Here is a 21,988-nt window from a genome sequence, read left to right as displayed (position 1 = left end):
AAAATGGATTTAGACGAGTATTAATTATGGTGAATAGTGCGACTTAAATTGACATGTTTTGCAGATTTAATGTTATTCACACATGAATTAACTTTTGGTTCAGAACATCTCTATAATCATTATGATTTGAGTTATAAGGTTTGGCTTATGTATTGCACCTTTATTCACTCGTTTTTTATGGATTCTGTAATGAATTTGCGCCATGCCTGACACTAACATGGCGCTTAGTGGTGATCATCTCCCACGTGACTGCAGTAATGGCATTTTGTTTGTGTATTTATTAAGTTGCGTCATGGCGGCCGCCTTACAACTGACGAAGGTGTTCCGCAGAAACGCGTTTTGTGTTTCATTTCTTGTGCTCAATAAATCCAACCCGGATTTAACCCCCGCGAGTGCTGTCTACTTTTTTGGAGCTCTTTTATATATATTATATTCCACCTAAACTTGAGAACTACCCAGAGCTCGCTCTTTTTTGCATATATATATATATATATATATATATATAGATAGATTACTACAACAAGCTGTAGAAAAGGCAAAAGTAAGACCAAGAGAAAGCCTTTTCAAATCTAGTGAATCCAATGTTGCGGTGGAGGGAACAGATTTGGTCACAAGGGAGGGGACTAAAGACAAAAATAATCCTAGATTGATAACAACATTCTGTACTGAAGAAAAAAAGATCAGGGCCATTGTAAAGAAAAATTGGCCAATTTTGTTAAGAGACACTGTTCTTAGTCCAAGGCTTCCTAGTACCCCTACTATCACCTTTAGAAGAGCGAACAATGTGGGTGTAGTGTTAGATAAAAGCAGTCCTGAGACAACTTTGAATAATATGTGGCTTAAACCAGCACCGGGACTCCGAATACAGTAGCTGCAGAGCTTGTAAATTTGGGGCAAATACTATTCACCATCAAACTCCTTTCAGCACGCTAGATGTGTCAATTTCTGGGAGCTATAACTGCAAAACAGAATATGCCGTGTATGTCCTTACATGCACTTGTGGTTTGAACTACATTGGTAGTACCAAGCTGCAGGTGCATGTAAGGATTTTACAACATCTGCGTGCAATTCTACATAGTACCCCGCATATCCTGTGGCACGTCATTTTAAGAGAAGTCACAACAATGACGTTGCCTGTTTACAATACTTTGTTATAGGGGCAATTCCCAAATCACGTAGAGGTGGAACTCGAGAGCGCCAGTTACGTCAACTTGAAACAAAGATGATATTAGAGTTTGACAGTAAATGGCCCAATGGGTTAAATAACACTGAAGAAATGCATAACTTTTTATAGATCTTTAAATTTCCCCTATATTCCACTCTCTGATAGGACTTTGTAAAGAGGGCTCCCAATCCAACAGATTAATGCAAATTATTGGTTTGGGATTAATGCATTTACGCCTGGGTCTTGATATAAAGGTTCCCTAATATAAAGTACTTGAAAAGAATGGTAAAATGAATAGATATAAAAATGAATTTCCCATGGTAATATAAGTAAATAGCTCTGAAAACGCTCTTATGTAAATAATACATATTTTTTATTACCTCCTGTTACACTTATTTTACCGATATGATGATGTAATCTCTTAAATTGCTATTTATATGCTTTTAATAATTTTATCCAAATGTTGGTTTATTAATGTTAACAATATTGATAGATAGAGTTAATAGTTCGGTTTTGCACTTTCCAAGCTAATTTGCACATTTTTGCACAGTTTTGCACAGTGGATCTGTTACTATTTTGTATTTTGCACAAGAGTTCCGTATTTCATATGCAGTCAAAACTAATCTCATGTGGGAAGGATTACACATGTGACATATGATTTTTTTTGTATTTAGACAGTAATAAATCTCAGTAGGATTGAGAAAATAAGGTCTAAGGTTTAATATGGGTGAGAATGAATATGAAACAGTATTTATACAGATGGATATGTTTTACAATATTTCTCTCATGACCGAATCTCTCTTTTTTTATAAGCCATATTATACGGGCTTCTCGCTCCTCCTTTTTTTAGAACATTTTATTTATAGAATGTTGTATTTAAACAGTGAGTTCAATGAGATGACAATGTGCTGCTATGAGTTCTATGTATATTGGAATTTAAAGTATTTTCTTTTTATCTATCGTCATGTGACCTAACCACATGTTGTTGGTGGGAGTGTACCTTGAAACATTTAAAGATAGTACATTTCCGCTGTGAACGATGTGTGATCAAGGGCTGACTAGCCCGAAACGCGTCGCTGCTGGAACTTGGCTAAATAAAGAAAAGATCTTGCCTCATCAAAGCGGTCCGTCTCCTTCTTCACCGGCGTGCTAGCTGGAAGTGGTTTGGAGTATTGTTCTTTAAAAATATATATATTCACATACATATATATATTCACACACACATATATATATTTATATATATATATATATATATATATATATATATCTCGAAGAGAAGCATTGAAACAACTAAAGGACAGCTTGAGCTATAGAAGGTTTATGAGGAAAGAATATGAGAGCAGCATAGTGGGATACCACACGCTCACTAACAAATGGCATCAAAAAGGCATGTTAGAAAAGGAGGAGTACGCCTTTCTCAAATGCAAACATCCATGTCTGCCTACTTTCTATCACCTCCTGAAAATTCATAAGAATAAAACAAGCCCTCTGGGTCATCCTATAGTTTCGTCTCTGGGCAGCCTAACTGAGAACATGTCAACATTTGAAGATTTGTGACACAACTGGTCTCATGTGTACAGGACACCAAATACTTTTTTAGGCAGATTGAAGGTGTTGCCTGGGAGACAAACTTTGTGATGATGGCACTTGATATCTCAAGTCTTTATACCAGCATTGAGCATAAAAAAGGACTTGAGGTGATGAACTACTTTTTGAATGGATGATCGCTGAAATTCATTGAGCACAATAGGATGTTGATGGAATTTGTCAATTTCTGTCTAAATAATAACATATTCTTGTTTCAGGATCAACTGTTTAGACAGATACGTGGTACGGCCATGGGCACCTACTTCGCCTCCAGCTATGCAAATCTTTTAGTTGGCTGGTGGGAGAAGTGGGTGGCCTGGACCGATACCAATGATGAGTGGACCTGCAATGTCATTAGTTGTATCAGGTATATTGACGATCTTTTCATCATTTATAGAGTTACCGAAAAAGGGACTATTCGAGAGTGCTCAATGAAAATGATCTGAATCTTAAATTCACAGGTGAAATAAGAGAAACATTTGTGAACTTTTTAGATTTAACAGTATTCGCAGCAGACGACAGACTATACACCACTTTGCATAGGAAGCCGACTGTTGGGAATTCTCTGTTGCATGCTAGCAGCTGTCACTTTGAGAAAACAATAACAAGCATACCATATTGTGAACTTTTACGTATAAAAAAATTGTAATAGGGATTGCGACTTTCAGACAGCAGCTGAAGAAAGCATGCAGAGATTCATGATAAGAGGATATCATAGAGATGTTCTGATTCAAGTCAAGAGTAAGGTAGATACCAAATCTAGACTGCAGTTGGTTAATGACAATTTGAAAACCAAATCCAAGAGCACAAGAAGGGAGATAGCCTGTAAGAATTGTATAATGATTATGGACTACTCAAGTGATGCAAACAACATTAGAAATGTGTTACGAAGAAACTGGAAAATGATCAAGTCAGATTCCACGATAGGGGATGGTTTACCTGGATGTATGACGTTACAACGCAGGCTATTACAACGCCTGCCTTTAAAATGCGTTTTTTACATCGCATACCATTACAACGCATAGCGCTTTTGGGTGCTGGATAGTGAATAGTTTAATTTACTATTCCAACTCCAGTCCACGTGGACACTAGGGAAGGTGTTGGATAGTAAATTAAACTTATTCCCTATCCTAGAGCGCCCCCCAGCGCAATGCGTTGTAATAGTTTGCGTTGTAATGACCGCGTTGTAATGGTAGTGCGTTGTAAAAGTTTCGTTGTAAGTGATGTTTACCGGTTTACCTGAATCACCCCCGATGTCGTTTAGGAGAACACGGACATTGAGAGACCATCTGGTACAGAGTCATTGCTCCACAGATAACAGACCTATTGCCTTCGGAAGAGTAACAGGCTTCTTCCGCTGCAGTAAATGCAAGGCATGTAAGATCAGCCATAAAGTCTTGCCTTATGTTGTACCGGGTCTGGAGGCACCCAAGAAAATCAGGACGTTCATGAATTGTAACACTTGCCACACACTTGCCACACAGTGTACTGTTTGGAATGCCCATGTGGCTTAAGACATATTGGCAGCACCATACATCCAACCAAGGTCCGCATTTTGGAACATCTCAGAGTGATTGCCAACAAGAATGTAACACATTGAAAGTCACCATAGAAGCAACAGGGATCGGTTGAAATTCTTCTGCATGGACCATGTGCCTATAGACATAAGGGGAGGTGATAGACAACTGCAGCTCTGCAGACTAGAGTCAAGATATACGCACGGAGATACCCCATGTGGGGCGATCCAGGCGCTTTATAAATCATCTAATAATAATAATAATAAAAATATATTACTGACACCCAAACAAAAATACCATGGGGGTTAAACAGCAGGGATGAAATGGTGATACATTTGTAAACTTAGAACTGTTATAAGTAGAGAATTTATTTAATAAGTATATGATATGAGATTGAGAATCTGGTAAGGCATCATATAAAATAGGAAGAGGAGCTACTATCATTGTAGATTATCATAGCCAGGTTGCCCATCTCTGTGCCACAGCAACGGGGCAGAGTGTCTAGAGCGTTCCATCGTGTGACCCCTGAGATGCTGGCTCAGGCCGCCCTGGATCATCCCTGCCTCCTCTCAGGCGATCTGGAGAGAGATCTGGAGTCCCTGCAAGCATGGCTTTCCGATAGGCTTAATGATCTAGCCCCGGTGCTGCCCCCCCGCTCGACATCGAAACGGGTTTCGGCCCCTTGGTTTACCACTGCACTGTGGGCTATGCGGCAGCAGTGTAAGGTAGCCGAAAGGGCCTGGCGGGCACATTACGATAGTGTGGACAGGCTGACCTACAAGGCGGCGGTTAAGGCCTATCACCGGGACATTCGCCTTGGGAAAAAAGCCTACCTTGCTGGGAGGATAGAAGCGGCCTCCAACTCCTGCAAGGAGATTTTCACTATAGTGAGAGAATTCATCTCCCCTCGGTCCATTACATCTGAAGAGATGCCCTCTGAATCCTGGGCCGTGGATCTCGCTTGTTTTTTTACAAGCAAGATCAAACTTATACAGGACTCCTTTCCATCTGGAGCACCTGCAGGGCCGTTCAAACCTGAGGTTGACACGTTCCCTCTGGCCTCGCATGGCGCCACGTTGGCTGTGTTTCCATCTATGTCAGCCCCTGCCTCCTTAGGGCTTATGGGCAATCTTAAATCTGGGTCGCCATTGGACCCTTGCCCGGCCAAATTTTTGGGAAAGATCGCGGAAGTGATTAATCCATTGGCGAACCCTCTTCTGAATCTCTCGTTGAGCCAGGGAGTGGTTCCGCCGGCCTGGAAGCAGGCAATGGTCATCCCGCTGCTTAAAAAGCCTGGTCTCGATCCGAAGGCCCCAGTCAACTACAGGCCTATTTCTTTGCTGCCGGCTCTCGCAAAAATTTTGGAGAAGCACGTTCAGACGGTGCTCTCCAACTTTTTGGAGACTCACGAGATCCTGCATGCCACCCAGTCTGGCTTCCGTCCAAATCTCAGCACCGAGACCGCGCTCCTTGAGGTTTCTGAAACCATTAAAGGGGTTTTGGATACTGGGGGCAAAGTCATGCTGGTGTTGTTGGACTTGTCGGCGGTTTTTGACACCGTCCCCCATGATGGCCTTCTCGCAAGACTCTATGAGATTGGCCTTCGGGGGACGGTGCTCAGCTGGTTTTCTTCCTTTCTAGCTGGCCGCCGGCAAACGGTCTGGGCCTCTCCAGACTCCGCCGTGATGCCGCCCTTGGGAGTTGGGGTCCCTCAGGGCTCTATATTGAGCCCGACCCTCTTTAACATCTTCATGACCCCTCTGGCGGCGTTGGTGGAGTCATTTGGGGCCCAGATCGTATCCTATGCCGACGACACCCAGCTCCTCTTCTCCTGCAAGAGAGGTGGAGACTTTGATGGGGAGAGTATCCGGGATTGCCTTGGGGCTGTTTTTAAATGGTTCCAACTGAACAGCCTCAAGTGCAATTCCGATAAGTCCGAGGTACTCTTCTTTGGGTGCGACACGGAGCCAATCTGGCAGGCCTGGTGGCCCATCGATATGTTCCCCCCGTCTTGTTCTTCCCTAATGGCTAAGAACTTGGGGGTTAAGATGGACAAGGGGCTAACGCTGAAAGCCCAGATCCTCGGGGTGACTGGCACCTGTTTTGGCCTACTAAAGATGCTGCGGAGGTTTTTACCTCTGTTGTCTGAGGAGCACAGGAAGCTGACCGTGCAGGCTCTTATCGGCTCTAGGTTAGATTATTCGAACGTTCTTTACCTGGGCCTACCAGAGTACTTGCTGCAGCGGCTCCAAGTCGCGCAGAACGCGGCGGCCAGGGCCATCTTCGGTCTAAATAGACGAGCCAGCGCTTCGGGTCTATTGCAGACGCTGCACTGGCTTCCCATCCGCAAACGGATTGCCTTTAAGGCAATGACTCTGGCCTACAAGGCTCTCCATGCGGTGGGAGCAAAGTACCTCCAAAAGAGACTTGCCTTTTACCATCCGGCTCGCTCGTTGAGGTCAGAATCTTTATTCCTGGCGACTGTTCCGCGAGTGAAGAGAGCGCGCCTGGGTGGCCGCTCCTTTGGTTTGCTGGCACCACAGATGTGGAATTCGCTTCCGCTCACACTCCGGGAAGCCACTAGTCTACTTGCTTTTAGGAGAGGTCTTAAAACCTGGTTGTTCATCCAGTAGGCCTTTCAGCTGCTCGTTTTACTGTGTTTTTTTTTGCTCCTCATTTTAATGTGTTGTGTTATGACGATGTAGTTCTCCTTACCTAAAGCGCCGGGACACTCTTTTTGAGTAGCCGTTGCGCTATACAAAAGAAATAATAACATAACATAACATAACATAGATTGTAACACTAGCTGTGTATTGGAGTTTTTGTGGGTGAACATTTGGCTATACCCATACCGGCTTCAATTGGAAAAAGGGTATGTTCGCATCCACTGTTATCATGATGCCTTAGTAATTTGAGCCGATTCAGGGTTGTATAATGTCACAAAATTTCTACAGATCAGTTGCCGTATGATGTGGAGGTCTTTGAGCGTAAATTGACAAGGATCGATCAGTACATATACGAAGAGACCGTAACATAAAGGGCATTATGATACTTATACATTGCCCATTCAGGGCGACAGAATTAACTTTGTCACATACTGGCAATCCATTTATGATGTAATGTAAATCGAATTGCATGTTTTAAGCTGGCCCAAATCATTGGACAGACAGATGTCTGGTGTGTGAAGTCCGCTGTTGATGTCAAATTAAAGAACAATGAAATGTGTATTTATTGACGCTGTTTCTCGCCACGCAACAATCATTGACAAAGGCAGCAGCCGAAACGCGTTTGAGTGTACTTGAATCCTAATTAAATACCGGGTAACTGCTCCCGTGAGTGCTGGTGGATTTCTACTGCGTAGCTGGCATATGTATAAATATATAGTCACTGGAAAAAAACAAAGGTGACAAGGACGTTACAGTTAGGCTTAAATTTCACTCATACAAAACCAGTGAAATTCAACAGTTATAGTTAGCTGAGCTAACTATAACTTATGCTCCTGCAATGCCCTGCTTATGACCTCACATAATACATCACTCATGACATGGTCAGTGACATAATTGATGAAATGGCTGATGATATCTCTAATGACATCACTGATGACATCATCTACAGCAGCACTCATACACCCACTCACACCCCTTGACAACCTCTCATACACACGCTCACACACCCACACAGCCACTCACATACCTATTCACAGACCCACACAAGTGCTCACACAAGCACTCATTCATCCATAGAGCCACTCATACAATCTGTGAATGAGTGCTTGAGTCTCTGATTGGGTCTGTGAGCGAGTGCAGGAGTCTCTGAGTGGGTCTGTGAGCAGGCATGTGTGTGTCTGAGTGCTCTCTGTTTTGCCCTCTAGTTTCCTGCTCGTTTCTCTGTCTCTGTTTTTTGCCTTTCCTGCCCTCTGTTTTGCCCTCTTGTGCTCTGGTTTGCCTTTTCTGCTTGTTTTTCTGCCCCTGTTTTTTCTTTTTTGCTCGTTTACAACCCCCTTTCTTGCCTTTCCTACTCTTTTTTCTGCCGTCCCTTTTCCATTGTCTGCTCGTTTTTCCTCTCTGTTCTCTGCACAGATCTCATAAGTCTCAGTTGTGTGGTGTTTGTGAAGGAGGGAGATGGGTGGGGTCCTTACATACCTCAGTTGTGTGGTGTTTATGAAGGAGGGAGATTTCTTGGGTTTTTACATGCCTCAGTTGTGTGGCCTTTGTGAATGAAGGAAATGTGTTGGGCACTTATATGTCTCAGTAGTCTGGTCATTGTAAAAGAGTGAGACATGTATGGTCCTTACATGTCTCAATTGTGTGGTACTTGAGAAGGAGAGAAATGTCTGTGATACTTACATGTCACCATTGCATGGTTTTTATTAAGGGGTTGGATGAATGGGGTTCTTACATGTCTGAGTTGGTGGCATTTGTGAATGAAAGAGAACTCTTAGTAGTGCGGGCTTTTAAACGTCTCAGTTGTGTCACCTTTGTGAATGAAGGAGATGTGTTGGGTACTTATATGGCTCGGTAGTGTGGTCAGTGTAGAAGTGGGAAAGATGTGTAGTCCATCTCCTTGGGGCCAAGCATTAACTGAATGGGGAAGTGGTCCATGCGTTCCCACCTCCCTCGGCTCGTTTTGGCCCCGGGGACCTCATCCCCTGGGGCTCGGCCATACTTCAATAGGGGAGGGGGGCCACACAACCCCCTTCCCCGGGCTGATTTTGGCCCCAGCGACCCCATCTCCCGGGGCCTGGCCTCTTCGTTGTGGGTGCCCTGGAGCCCACCCGGGCACCCAGTCACTACCGTTGGGGATTCCGGGGGCAGTCCCTGCAGGCTCCCTGCCTTGTGCAGGAGCCGGCATTGCTTTCCCAGACAGGGAGTTGCTAAACATGCAGTTCCCTGTCTGTGAAAGCAATTGTTTTGTCTGTTTCCCGGCCCGCTTGACAGTGGGCAGGAAACAGATGAAAAGTTCGCTCTCACCAAGCGGGAGCGGTTTCACAACTCTCGCTTGCTGAGAGCAGAGTTTGTGTTTGCTCTGACTTCACAGGAGCTGTCAAAGCACCCACCACATCAGAGCAAACTGTTTTGTCCTGGGGGTCAGCCCCTCTCCTAGTTTTATTTATTTAATAGGCCCCGGGAAGGTGGTGGTCACCTGGGGACCCCCCCCCTTTAATACTAGTTTATTTCCCCAGGGAGGTGGTGGTCCTCGGGGGTTCTTCAAACCCCAGAAGGGGGGTATACGTAGCCCCCCTCTGTTTACTAAAGCCCCAGGGAGGTGGTGGTCTTTGGGGTTTAAACGAAGCCTGGGAGGGGTGTCCACGTGCCCCCCTCCATTTTTAAAGATAAAGCCCTGGGGAGGTGGTGGTCCCTGGGACTCCAAGAGCCTCAGGAGGGTGCCCTGTGCACCCCCCTACTTTCTTAAGCAATGCCCCCGGAAAACTGGGCCACCCGGGGGCTAATTTGAAAACAAGCGCGGGCGCCTGCACTTTTTTTTTTGTCGGATTCGCATATCCACGGCGATTTTCAGTGAAAATGTATTCTTCAAAAATGTTTTGGGCTCTGGCGGGGGTCCCTTAGGGACCCCAACACCAGAGCTAAGGGATCAAGGTATTCCTACCCATTGTTTTTTTTAATGTTTTTTTCTGGGAGTCCCAGTATGGCTGCCATCTCTTCCTGGTTGAAGTGTTGGCTCCCAAGATGGCTGTGAGCCTTTCCTGGTTGACGTGTGTGCAGCCAATCAGATTGCAGCACGAGATAAGGAGGATTAGCTGAGGGGTCACATCCTTATACATACAAATTTGGTCTTCTTTTCTTAAAGTAAAAACTACTGAACAGATTTACACCAAATAACAAAAAAAGCACTCTTTGTGGACCAAGATCTACCTTATTGCCAAATGTGGTGTAGTTCCGTCCAGCAGTTTGGATTGTAGTCTAGTTCAAAATCCTATGGGAATTAACAACATGGGAAAACACTTTTGTGACCCCTCCCCTTTTTCTCAACCCCCCCCACTAGACAAATCACCCCCAAACTTTCCATGCACAACAAGAATCGCAGGAACGCTTTTTTGGGGAAACTTTTGTGAAGATTCGTAAAACTGATCAAAGATATAGGCAAGTCAAAAAAACGCTTTTCCTATGGAAACATGGTCCTAACTATGACTACTTACTGGAGACCATCAGTAGGCTATCATTAATGTCATATGTTTGAATCCAAGGAGGTCCACTCAGCCTTCATTCTTCCCAGACCAATCTAGTTTGGCAACACTAACCATCACTAGCTCCATGAGATCTCTTTCAGAGGTGAAGGAGCGCTTCACAAATACAGCTCTTATGTTAAAAAAAGGTGCTAATTGATAACTGAGAACCTTTAATATAGTAGGTGGACAGCAATACAACCAATGAATCAAGAAAAATGTTTATCTACCAATACTAATAGTTTACACATTAACAAACATGCATAAGAAACTGACAATATCAATATGAAAGCCAAGTTTGTCTGAAAAACAGAAACTCATTTCCATAATAAATATATCTTGCCACAAGTAACCAATTGAAATAACCACGAATGGCATCATTTAGAATTTGGTGGAGAGGGTTAATCCGCCACAAATGTGGGGAGTACCCTGTCTGCCAAACTGCCAGTCTGCAAGCTTTATCGAGAATGAGGTGGACCATCATGTTCCACTGGCAGTGCCCCCGCTGACGGAAACATTATACTAACGCCCCAACAGACTTGGAGCAGTCCCTTTAGGACATTAGAGCATCCGCCCTGTTTAGAGTGGACAGTCTGATGTGCTTTTTGTTCTGTTCAAGACCGCAAAGTAAGGCCCAGGGGTTCTAAACCGAAATAAAAATGAGTGCCACGCTCTGGGAGAAAACTCTCAGGCAGTAAAGATCATTAATATTTTTTGCTAAAAAACAAACTCCCACTTTGGAACCACCCACCAAATTCTAAGTGAGGACTTATTGTTAAATCTGTGTGCGTACATCATGCCAAAATGTGCATTTGCGAATTTAACTTTTCTTTCCTCCTCCACAAGGAAAATCCTTATGTACCCCCTAATCACCCTCGAAATATGTAGGAGTTCCCTTCTCTTTCCTAGTCTGGAAACCCCCTTAATTATGTTGTCAGTAGAAGTATGTTTATGTGCCTTTACAGGGTGGGGAAGTACTGACAAAATGTTTGTGACTATCAACAAACTTACGGCCATTTTGGTCTATGTTACCTCTACTTCACACGCTTCTCTGCAGTCCTCATCATGAAGCTGGAAGGTACTATAATAAAGCAGAATTTCCTGCATAAGATGCTAGCGCAGCCTTACCTGCTCAGCCCTACATAATTGAAATGTGCCCCAATACCAAAAATCAATGTCTTTGTGTTCGAGAAGCTGAAGGCTGGAAATCAGGAATATATGAGGCTACCGATAAATAGAAGCAGGAATAATTGGGATCAACCTTCTGTTTTTGGTAGGTCACGTGGTAGCTGGGGTGGAGTGGCACACCTCATTTATGTAAGTACTGAGCCAAGGAAAAGTAACCTTAGAAGTGAAGATTCCTGTAAGTAAGCAGCACATTCTCTATTCTACATCCGAAGATCAGCACGTGATAGCAACTGGAGTCGGAAGCTAGTAAGCAATAGGAAAGAAAGACACTGATGGTGCTCAGAGGGGCTTGTCTTTGAGGTCCCCTTGCAGTTCACATGTAGCATCAGTGTGTTTGTCAGTGTGCCTCTTAAAGGTTGCATACCCAGATGAAGCCTGTGTCTCCCCGTCTTCATGAACAACACAAATGTGTCAAATGCACACTGATATTGGTAACTCACTTCTGTGCTTCTTGTACTTCAAGTGGCTGCCTGGTTCACTTGGTATCCGTTTTTTGGGTCTCGCTGGAAATGCATCCGTAAGGATGCATCCAGCTGGAGACCAGTAGCGATCACTTTGGGGGGAATGACGGACCAGAGGGTGCACGAGCTTTTCATCCTGGATTCGGGTGCGCGAACGTCGCCTCCGTCCACGCGTGCGCACACAGCCAGCCACCACACGCGCGCTGCTTACTTTCACTTTACATCCCCCCACCAGTCATCGGATCTTTTTACACACGCATGCATGCATGCATACATACACACACACACAGACACACGCGCACACACAGGCACAAACACACACACAGACTCACGCGCACACACAGGCACAAACACACACACAGACACACTCGCGCGCGCGCGCGCACATGTCCCCCCCCCACTCCCACCCCACTCACCGAGTTCTTTTCCTGTGTCCCTCTCTCCTTCGGCAGGCAGCGGCAGGCAGCGGGTCATCCTTAGCAGCAGGCGGGGCTCTCCACGAGCACGGGAGCCCCGCTAGCTGACGCGCAAATCTTCCGGCAATCTTCCGGCTGACCGGCACAGGAGCGCTTCGGCACAGGAGCGCGGGGTAGGCTCCCGTCGGCTTCCTGTCTTTTTGCGGCCCCGCCCCCGTCCCAACACAGGTTGCCTGGCTTCCTGTACAAGCCGGGCTGCGGCGGTGAGTTTTTATTATACTTGTCTTCCTTTGTGTGTCAAGCTACCCATTGCACCTTTGAGTTTGCCAAGCACCCTGCATTCACTCTGCTCCTTATGCTCGGTTTTTATTTTGTTCTTCTAGTTGTCCTAATTTCCTTCCGCAGTTTTATAGTATTGGATATTTTGTTGTTCAAGAGTGGTGTGTATTTTCTGTATCTGTTTATTATTCAGTTACGAAGAGGAGGTGGCGCCATTTCGGAAACTTGTCAGTGGACAACCTCTAACATTTCTTATCTGGGTGGACATGTGGCCTCCAGAGCTGCACTCTGATCTCAATGCTGCTCCATTTTGCTGCTGCATAAGTCATAGGTGGGCTGCATCATTATATGTCAATATGCAACATATTTTATATGTCCCTTTTTATAAAAACAAAACGTAACTACTGCAAAAAAAAATAGCCAATGCCATTTACAATACTAAAAGCTCAAACTTTTCCTAATGCGAGACCTATTGCATTGCAAATGCTTGTTGTGTATACCTTCTAGTATTTTCCTTCTGTGTAAGCAGTAAATAAGGCTTTTATTCCTGATAACGTGTTAGGTCCTAACTGACTAGTGTAAACCGAATAATTTCTATCAAAGAACACAGGGAATTCCTCCTGTCCTACGTAGAAGAGAAAAGGAGATATTAATGAGAACAACTTGAAAGTACTGAACAATTTAGAAGGTGTCTCGGATCCCACAATTAATTCCTAATCTGTTTTCGCACCCACTTTGCTGCTACTAACCCAATATAGCGAGCAAACAACTGCGAAAGAGTCAAGCGCCTCTGTTGACACGCGAGTCAGGCACATGGCTACCTGAAGGGCCGTGTGCTACGAGTTTCGAGATGTTAGCCCACCACCACACCAAACCGATGCCATACAGCAGACTCCTGGCCGCAGATGTGTGGCACAAGAACTAATGGCCATGCCTGGCTGCTTACCAGGTCTCGATGGATGAAGAGGGCCCGCTCCAGGTACTCCATGCCCTCGCACACATCCTGGCACATGCCCAGCAGCGTGGCTCGCGAGAAACACCCCCTCTGGGTGCGCAGATGGTCGTAGAGACACCCGTGCTCCATGAACTCAAAGACCAGGCAGATGGGGGCTGGCTGCGGGCACACCCCCAGGAGCTGGACAAGCTTAGGGTGTGACAGTGCCCTGTGGGAGACAAGACACAATCACACACGGTGGTGAGTGGGAGCCCGTGAGTGGGTGGCATGGGTGGCAAAGTGCCGCAAGCACGGAGGGAGGCATTCCCTTACATGACCACCTGCGCTTCCTCCATAAAGTCCTCCACTGACATGGATCCCTCGCGGATGGTTTTAACAGCAACCTTCATCTTTCCCAGCAAGTAGCCCAGCTGCACCACCCCAAACTGGCCACTGCCAATCTCCTGCACAATGGCCAACTCGGACGGGCTTATTGCCCACTTTCCTGCAAGAAGAAGACAGAGTTTGAGTAAAGTGCTTTATGTAACCTAAATCGTTTACCATGTTCTGAATGCACGAGGCTCCCTTATGTTGGCCTACATGTGACGGCACTTGCTTATCCAAAAATATGAAGTTCATAACACACCTTTGCTAACAAAAACATACAATATAAAGAGACATACACACTGGCCTGGTTTCTGATGCTAGTATAAAACATTATACATTATACTCCGGCCGAGCAAAGGACAAATGATACCTACCCCCAATCGAGAGCAAAATGGAAAGTAATGTGGCACACCCACCCATGAAAATAAGACAACGGATAAATCGCCCTAGCTCAAACTCACTTTACTCTCATACTACATAACATTTTGGATTTCAACACTAATCACAAAAAAACAACCACCAATAGAACAACAGACAATGACACAGGACGCATTCTCCAGTCTGACTGATGGCAGTCCCAGTTCTTTAAGATTGGGCGTGGAGTTACAGAATGTTCTACAATCGCATAAGAAGGAAGGATGGTTTGGTACTATACGAATGTGAACAACACAACATATCTCTAGGGATGGAGCACAAACCTCTTTCATGTCATGAGAGCTGGCGTGGAAGGGGGACTGTCTACTAAACTCACCATAGCTCATTCCAGCAGTGACAGGAGCTGATTCTCGCCAGGAACAGACAGGATGCCGCAAGCGGGACACCAGGCCTATGGGGATAAGACACACCAACGCATTACACCAGCAGGTAGTGAGGGATAGATTATTCCTGCATTTCAGGGACTTTTGTTATGACCCAGTAATTCATGCAGTAAATATGTGCCCCACACTTAGCACCCAGATACAACACCATAAGGTCCCTCATCACACAACATCAGCCACGTACTGGGATTATTAGAAGAGGAGGTCAACTAAAATCTGGGGGGAAATTTCACTGCCAGAAAGAGATTCAGCTTCTTTTCCAGCAGGTGCAGCTCCGAGGGCAGATTCAGAACGATAGCTTTCTGCTGACAGGGAGTGACATTTTTATTACAGGTGGAACATTTAAGGGTCAAACATGACTAGAAGTACACGTTGTCAAACTTTACAACTTGATGTTGGTGGTAACTGCAAATGTTTTGCGACTGCATTCCTCGCAAAACCTTCATACATACCAGCGCTATTCAGTATTAGGAAGGGAAGCCCTAAACTAGCGCCTTCCTAATACAGAATCGCAAAACCAAAATGCGATTTGTTAACAAGTATAAATTGATGGTATTTAATATGTATTTTATCTTGTTCTTAAAATGTTAGCGTAGTATTTATTTTGTTTAGCTTAGGGAAATATGCTTTTATGACAATGCTGTCGAATAAAGTATTTAAACTTGAACTTGACTTGAACTCTAACAAGTTACCAAGTCTCATTTTGCCTTCTGTACATGGCAAAATACTTCGTACATATGTCCCTTCATTTTTCGAGGAACTGCACAATATTCTGGAGCAGCACAGTTTCTACACCAGACATTTATTGGTGGATGAACCAATCAATTCTAACATACCAAGCATTTACAATCTTAACTGCAAGTGTGATTTTGGCAACACAACAGACAATTATAATATGTTAGAGATCAATTACCAGTTAGGTGTTCTAATAAATATATACAAGAACAACTATTATAACCGTGAAACCCCACTTTGGCTGAAACTATCGACATGGCAAAAAGTGTTGAGCGTTCCATAAATTATTTTAAAACTCTAAATGATTAGAAAAGTTCAATTATGTCAGTTGACCCCGTATCTGTCATAAATGCTAACACAATTAATAGACTCGAAAGGAACAAAAACAAGTCCTCTTTCAAACTCATACTCAGGTGCACAGTGTGTGGTCCCAGACATCACTCCTACTCATTAAACAATTTCCTGCTGGGGGAAAGAAGTGTTTTCAATGTAACAAAAAATGACAATTTCCCAACAAGCAGAATGAGTTAACTTGGTTCAGGAAGGTAAGCAAGCTAAGAATGAGCCTTAGAATTGTATTTTGTCTTTGGGTCAATGTTAATATAAAGTGCATGAGTCAGAGGGGCGTCAAGAGAATGTTGGTAGTATTCCACAGAACCTTATGCTATGAAACCTGCACAATTGCTACTGATGGAAGAGGCATAGAAGTGTTGGCAGATTCACGTTCCCCTTTCAGACATTTCTGATCTGTATTTCTTTTAAACTAAGTGAACAGAAGGCCTGAACCCAATTATATGAAAATTTTGCATTAGGAGGAAGTGTAATAAAATTATAGCTTTTTGTGCCCATCATAAATTCACAGGGCAGGCAGATTATGAGGGTTGTATGTGTAGTGAAGCATGCCCAGCATGTACTGGGAGGATGCTATTAACGTAAGGTGTAAATTAGGAGTGAACAGTGCATACGGGAGTCACAGCCGTTTTATTAAATTCAAGGCATTCTTGAGGAACAAGTTAGGGAAGATGAAGAGTCTTTTTTACATCGTATTGAACTTGAACAGCATGCCATCCCTGTGCTTCATAGATTGAGGAATGTGTTGTTATTTGTGAGGAAGGAACTAACTTTTCATGGAGGCGTATATCCTTTGATGGTGAAGGAAGACAACATTCTGCATCAATACTTAAAAGAAAATCCGGAGAAGGGCTTTATCAAGCATTTGACATCACCACATTCTTTGTTACAAGAGCGATGGAGAATACCAACCCTGTGTTTGATTACTGAGAGGTGAATACTATTATCGTCCAGAACATTTTTCCTTCACCCCTGTTTTGAGGAAAGCATACCATCTGGTGAGAACACATGAAGTGAATTAATGGGAAATGGCCTTCAACACACAGTATGGTAATTTTGAATATTTAATTATGACCCTCAGCGTCTTCAATGCTCCGGTTGTTTTTCAACATTTTGTTAATAACATCTTCTGTGATCTCTTTGATGTATGTATGGTAGGCTATTCCGGCAAAATTATCTAATTCTCTGACACCTTAGGGAAGTGTTGCAGTCCTGTTTCAGAAAGTCTAACCCAGCTGAGAATTCATCCACTGAACACAAAAGTAAAACATTATTTTTATTTGCAGTTTCCTGCTTAACTTTTTTAGGACTTTCAAATCTCTGGGCAGGGAATCAATTTGGATTTCTCTAAGGTAAAAACAGTACCAGCCCGTCCCCTGCCAAAGTGGTGGGCCGGGCCAGAGGAGGAAGGGAGGTGGGGTGGTGGTTGGATAAAGGTTATCGGGAGACAAAAAATAAAATAAAAAGACTTACCTTAACGCCGCTGCTGTCTCTCGCAGCATCACGCTCTTCCTGATTCTGGGCACAGGCTCTCAGAATGCACTGCGTCCAAACCCGAAGTTGCATGAAAGCAGCGTTGGGACAGGCCTGAGCCCCGGCAACTCACGCTCCCAAGCAGACTGAGAGCATGTGCCTGCTCTCTCCAGACCCAAAAACGCAGCTGGGGCTGGAGAGAGCTTCACTGCGCATGAGGTATTTGGCTAGTCTGAGACGGCCGGCCATACACCTCATGCGCAGTAAAGGGAGTGCCCATCACACCCCCACCAGCAGTATCATCCTCTGGACCCACCCCAAGACTTGTCAGAGTCCTGGAGGTGAGTCCAGAGGATTGAAATAATACAATAATAAAACTTGTTTCAAACCCGTTTTATTATCGTTTTATTTGCTGATGGCGGTGGAGTGAGGTGCTCCTCCGCTCTAATGGAGCAGCCGCTGCTGGGTTAAAGCAGTTTTACAATTGGCATCTCCTTTATCAGTAAAAGAAGTACAAACATTCATTGTTTTTGCACATTTTTATCAGCAGTTTATTTAAGAATTACATTCATTCAACACATTTTTCAGTTGACTAAAAAGTGAATTTCTTTCTGTTGGGCGAGAACAGCAAGTGTTTCAATAAATAAATACCACATTAACATTTGCACCAATCTGAGTCGTAGAAAAAGGTGCTTCGACATTTGCAGTAGGAGCAGTGTTATCTCAATGTGATCCTGATATTCAAGACTCCCATATCTTATTATTCCTAGGCTCTTTCAGAAACAGAAAGGAACTATTCAATCTACAATATAAAGTGTATGTCAGTTAAAGAAGCCTTCCCTCACTGGAGGTATTATCTGAAAGTGCAGCATCATAAGATTTCTATGTGGACGGGCGATAACAGTACATTGTGTCTGACTTCCTTAATTGTGCAAATGTGTGGCATGCTTACTGGGCTGTACTTTTCTAGAGTCAACCATGTCATTAACTTCAGCACTGGAAGTAAAAGCAAGACAGATATTCTTTCACAACACACTGATTTCTCAGAAATAACCACGACCTCTCCATGAATCATGGGTGTATCCCTCAAAAATACTTCAATTTGTTTTTAATTAGTCAATAATATGCGCAAGATATCTCAGACTAAGCAATGGATCTTGAAGGAATCCAACAGGAGGTTTTTTTATGGAGAATGTGGTTATACTGAAGAGCACGTCAATTTCTTCCCTCCAAATCTCTGCAACTGCATGTCATGAAATAATGTCTTGCCTGTCCTGCAACTGAACATCCGGGACAGAGACAAAAATTGGTGATGTTCAGTATCTATTGCTGGTGGCCTTGTCTCAAATCATTGATAGAAGGGTACATACAGAAGTACATCGTTTGAGATCAGTCAAAGACTTTATTCACGCCTACAGTTGGGTGAGTGCAACCTCTCCACTCTTCAACTCAGCCTGGTAATCAGAATTCAACAGACTTTTACCATTGAGCTATTACCATTTAATACATGCACAACATTTTTTGTAGTAGTACATTACTTCAAAAAATGCAACATTTCACTCCACTCAGGAGATTCCCTGATGCAGATGAACTATCAGGTGTTTCTTAGTACACTTCTGTGGTGTACCTGGCATGCTGAAGATCATCGTAACTGATAAAGGAACTCGATTTACAGCTCTCTTCTGGAAACAACAGAAGAGTGGGTACCAGGCACTTTAAGTCTGCCAGCCACCACCCACAGACTGATGGACAGAATGACTGAATCAATCCATACAGCAACATCTGAAATGTTGTTTAATGAATCATCAGAATTCCTGACACCAATGGATTGTGCTGCTAGAAGTCAAGTACAACAATTCACTTCACTCTTCTCTGGGACAATCGCCCTTCTGCTCATGTAGATCCTGTGTGCAGATGTGGCCCCTCAAGATCACACCTTCCTCGGTTCCCACAGAGGCAGTTCATATGCAGCAAATTCATACCACAAAAACGGTGCACACCAACATCTTCTGCAAGCCAAATCACAATGTAAACATTTTAAAGCTCGTCACTGGAGTAAAGCATCTTCATATCAGAAGGGGGTCAGGCTGGGATTGCCTAGAAAATAGGACAGGATGTGGTTGTCTAGAAAACTCCTTAGGATATTTCGTCTTTTTCTTCCTTCATTGCTTTCTTTGTTCTCTTATTTGTTATTTTCATAGAGCTGTGAAGTCTATATTAGCCTAAATGTATTACTGCTACTGGTCTTAATTAAGGGTGTAATGTACATAATAAAAAAGAGCTTCTGATTTGTTTGTTTGTGGAAATCAAGCATGAAGGTATCAAGCATGGAGGTATCAAGCGTGGAGGTATCAAGAGCGGAGGTTCAAGCATGGAGGTATCAAGCATGAAGGTGTCAAGCATGGAGGTATCAAGCATGGAGGTATCAAGCATGGAGGTATCAAGCGAGGAGGTATCAAGCATGGAGGTATCAAGCGTGGAGGTATCAAGCGTGGAGGTATCAAGCATGGAGGTGTCAAGCATGAAGGTGTCAAGCATGGAGGTATCAAGCATGGAGGTATCAAGCATGGAGGTATCAAGCATGGAGGTATCAAGCGTGGAGGTATCAAGCATGGAGGTATCAAGCATGGAGGTATCAAGCATGGAGGTATCAAGCATGGAGGTATCAAGCGAGGAGGTAGCAAGCATGGAGGTATCAAGCGTGGAGGTATCAAGCGTGGAGGTATCAAGCGTGGAGGTGTCAAGCATGAAGGTGTCAAGCATGGAGGTATCAAGCATGGAGGTATCAAGCGTGGAGGTATCAAGCATGGAGGTATCAAGCATGGAGGTATCAAGCATGAAGGTATCAAGCATGGAGGTATCAAGCATGAAGGTCAGGGCAATTAGCTGGCTGATGAAAGACTTTATGGCCAGGACTCTGTAAATGAGGGCAGTGACTTCCTAACTACAGAATGACATTAAGGCCCCCTACACTCTTCGAGGGACACATCTCTCAGAGGTGTGCCAAATGCAAAAGTAATGTGACAAAGCTGATGCCCGGGTACTCCACAGGTAAACCTTCTTCTGCCATTAATGCTGTTTGTTCACTGTAGCAAGACTAGAGTACTCCAGGGGCTGTGTTTAAGTAACTTGGCCTTTCTGTACCCAGTTCGAGTTCTACATTAATGCGGCATTTGCTCTGGAAGGTTTTCAATGACTAGAAGAAGCTCTCTCTATAGGGAAGGCTGGAGACCCCTGGCCTACAGAGAGAGACAGAGCGAGAGAGAGAGAAGGAGAGAAAGAGAGAGAAAGAGTGAGAGAGAGAGAGAGAGAGAGAGAGAGAGAGAGAGAGAGAGTGGGAGAGTGTATCGCATCCACGTGCGTGCTGTGGAAATAAATCTAAAGCTGAGAGGGATTTGAGGTGTTCTTTTCAGTGTTATAAAACATTTATGAGCTGCAAAAACACAAGCAATGCAGAGAACATTATTCTCCAACATTATTCTCCTTTTGTATTTTTAAAAAGAGGGCGCTGTCACATGACCATTCAGAAATAAATTATCAGAATATGTTAAAAACATTGTATACAACACTAAAACTAACCTTTGGGGGCAATAGATAACTGATAGAATGGGCAATAGAGTTGTTTTTTATGACAATCTGTATCTGCCATTTTTACTTTTTTACATAAAGCGTACCGAAGAAATGGCCTTCCACTGCTTGTAGCATGCGCAGTGCAACGGTATATTGGCTGCCCAACTTTTCCGTCTGCTTATGTGACATCTGCTTTTGTAAGTTTTGTTAAAGTGAGGCATTTCCCAGTCTTAACTGTCACAACCATCGGCCCCTGCCACAGAAACTGCATGAACAACAGCAGCAATCAACGGCGACAGGAATACCCTAGGCAGCAATAACCAATAAACATAGCCTTTCACAGTCCTGTGACACCCCGGTCAGCACTCCTCTCAGATCTCCTATCAGTACTGACCCCCCACAGCTGAAGTCCCCTGTCACCAGCAACACGATGGCCCACAAGTAAAATGTGAAGAGGGCAGTGGCAGATCGCAGCGGTAACGGTGTGGGGCTGGAAGACGAGGCAGGGGCGGGGCTGGGTGGGGGTGGGGTAGTGGATTTCGACATACGACAGTCAGATATTTATTTATTTATTAACGTTTACCTTTGCCGTCGTATGTCGGACTCCACTACCCCCCACCCAACCCTGCCCGTGTCCCCGTTCCACAGCGTTACCGCTGCGAGCCGCCACTGGAAGAGGGACCCGTGAGTCTCCCATATCTCCCAGATATTTATTGGCCTTGGGCTGAATGGGGGCCCCTGAAGATTTAGGGGGACCATACGACGCAGCGGTTGCAGAGGCCTGTGCCATACACCTGCCTGTCACTGATTTCCCGCAGGTGAAGCCCCCATCCCTCTGACTCCCTGCAGTAGATACTGTGGGTCAGTGCTCACTCCCTCCAGGTAAAATGTCCTGTTGCGGCTCAGCTCTGATTCCCCGCAGG

At 44.3% G+C, this 21,988-nt stretch overlaps 1 protein-coding gene across 1 annotated transcript in view; it reads right to left on the bottom strand.

Moving 5' to 3' along the window:
• ITK (IL2 inducible T cell kinase) overlaps positions 1-21,988 on the bottom strand; it is a 385,858-nt gene that overhangs the window by 89,672 nt on the left and 274,198 nt on the right. Inside the window, exons 11-13 of the mRNA XM_078653711.1 lie at positions 14,870-14,944; positions 14,065-14,236; positions 13,744-13,960 (exon numbers count right to left, since the gene is read on the bottom strand). Of these exons, the coding sequence (XP_078509837.1) occupies positions 13,744-13,960; positions 14,065-14,236; positions 14,870-14,944 (464 nt within the window). The remainder of the gene's footprint in view (positions 1-13,743; positions 13,961-14,064; positions 14,237-14,869; positions 14,945-21,988) is intronic.

This window comes from Lissotriton helveticus, chromosome 7 (assembly GCF_964261635.1).
Source record: "Lissotriton helveticus chromosome 7, aLisHel1.1, whole genome shotgun sequence".
NCBI lineage: Eukaryota > Metazoa > Chordata > Amphibia > Caudata > Salamandridae > Lissotriton > Lissotriton helveticus.
This window is presented reverse-complemented; position numbering and strand designations above follow the sequence as displayed.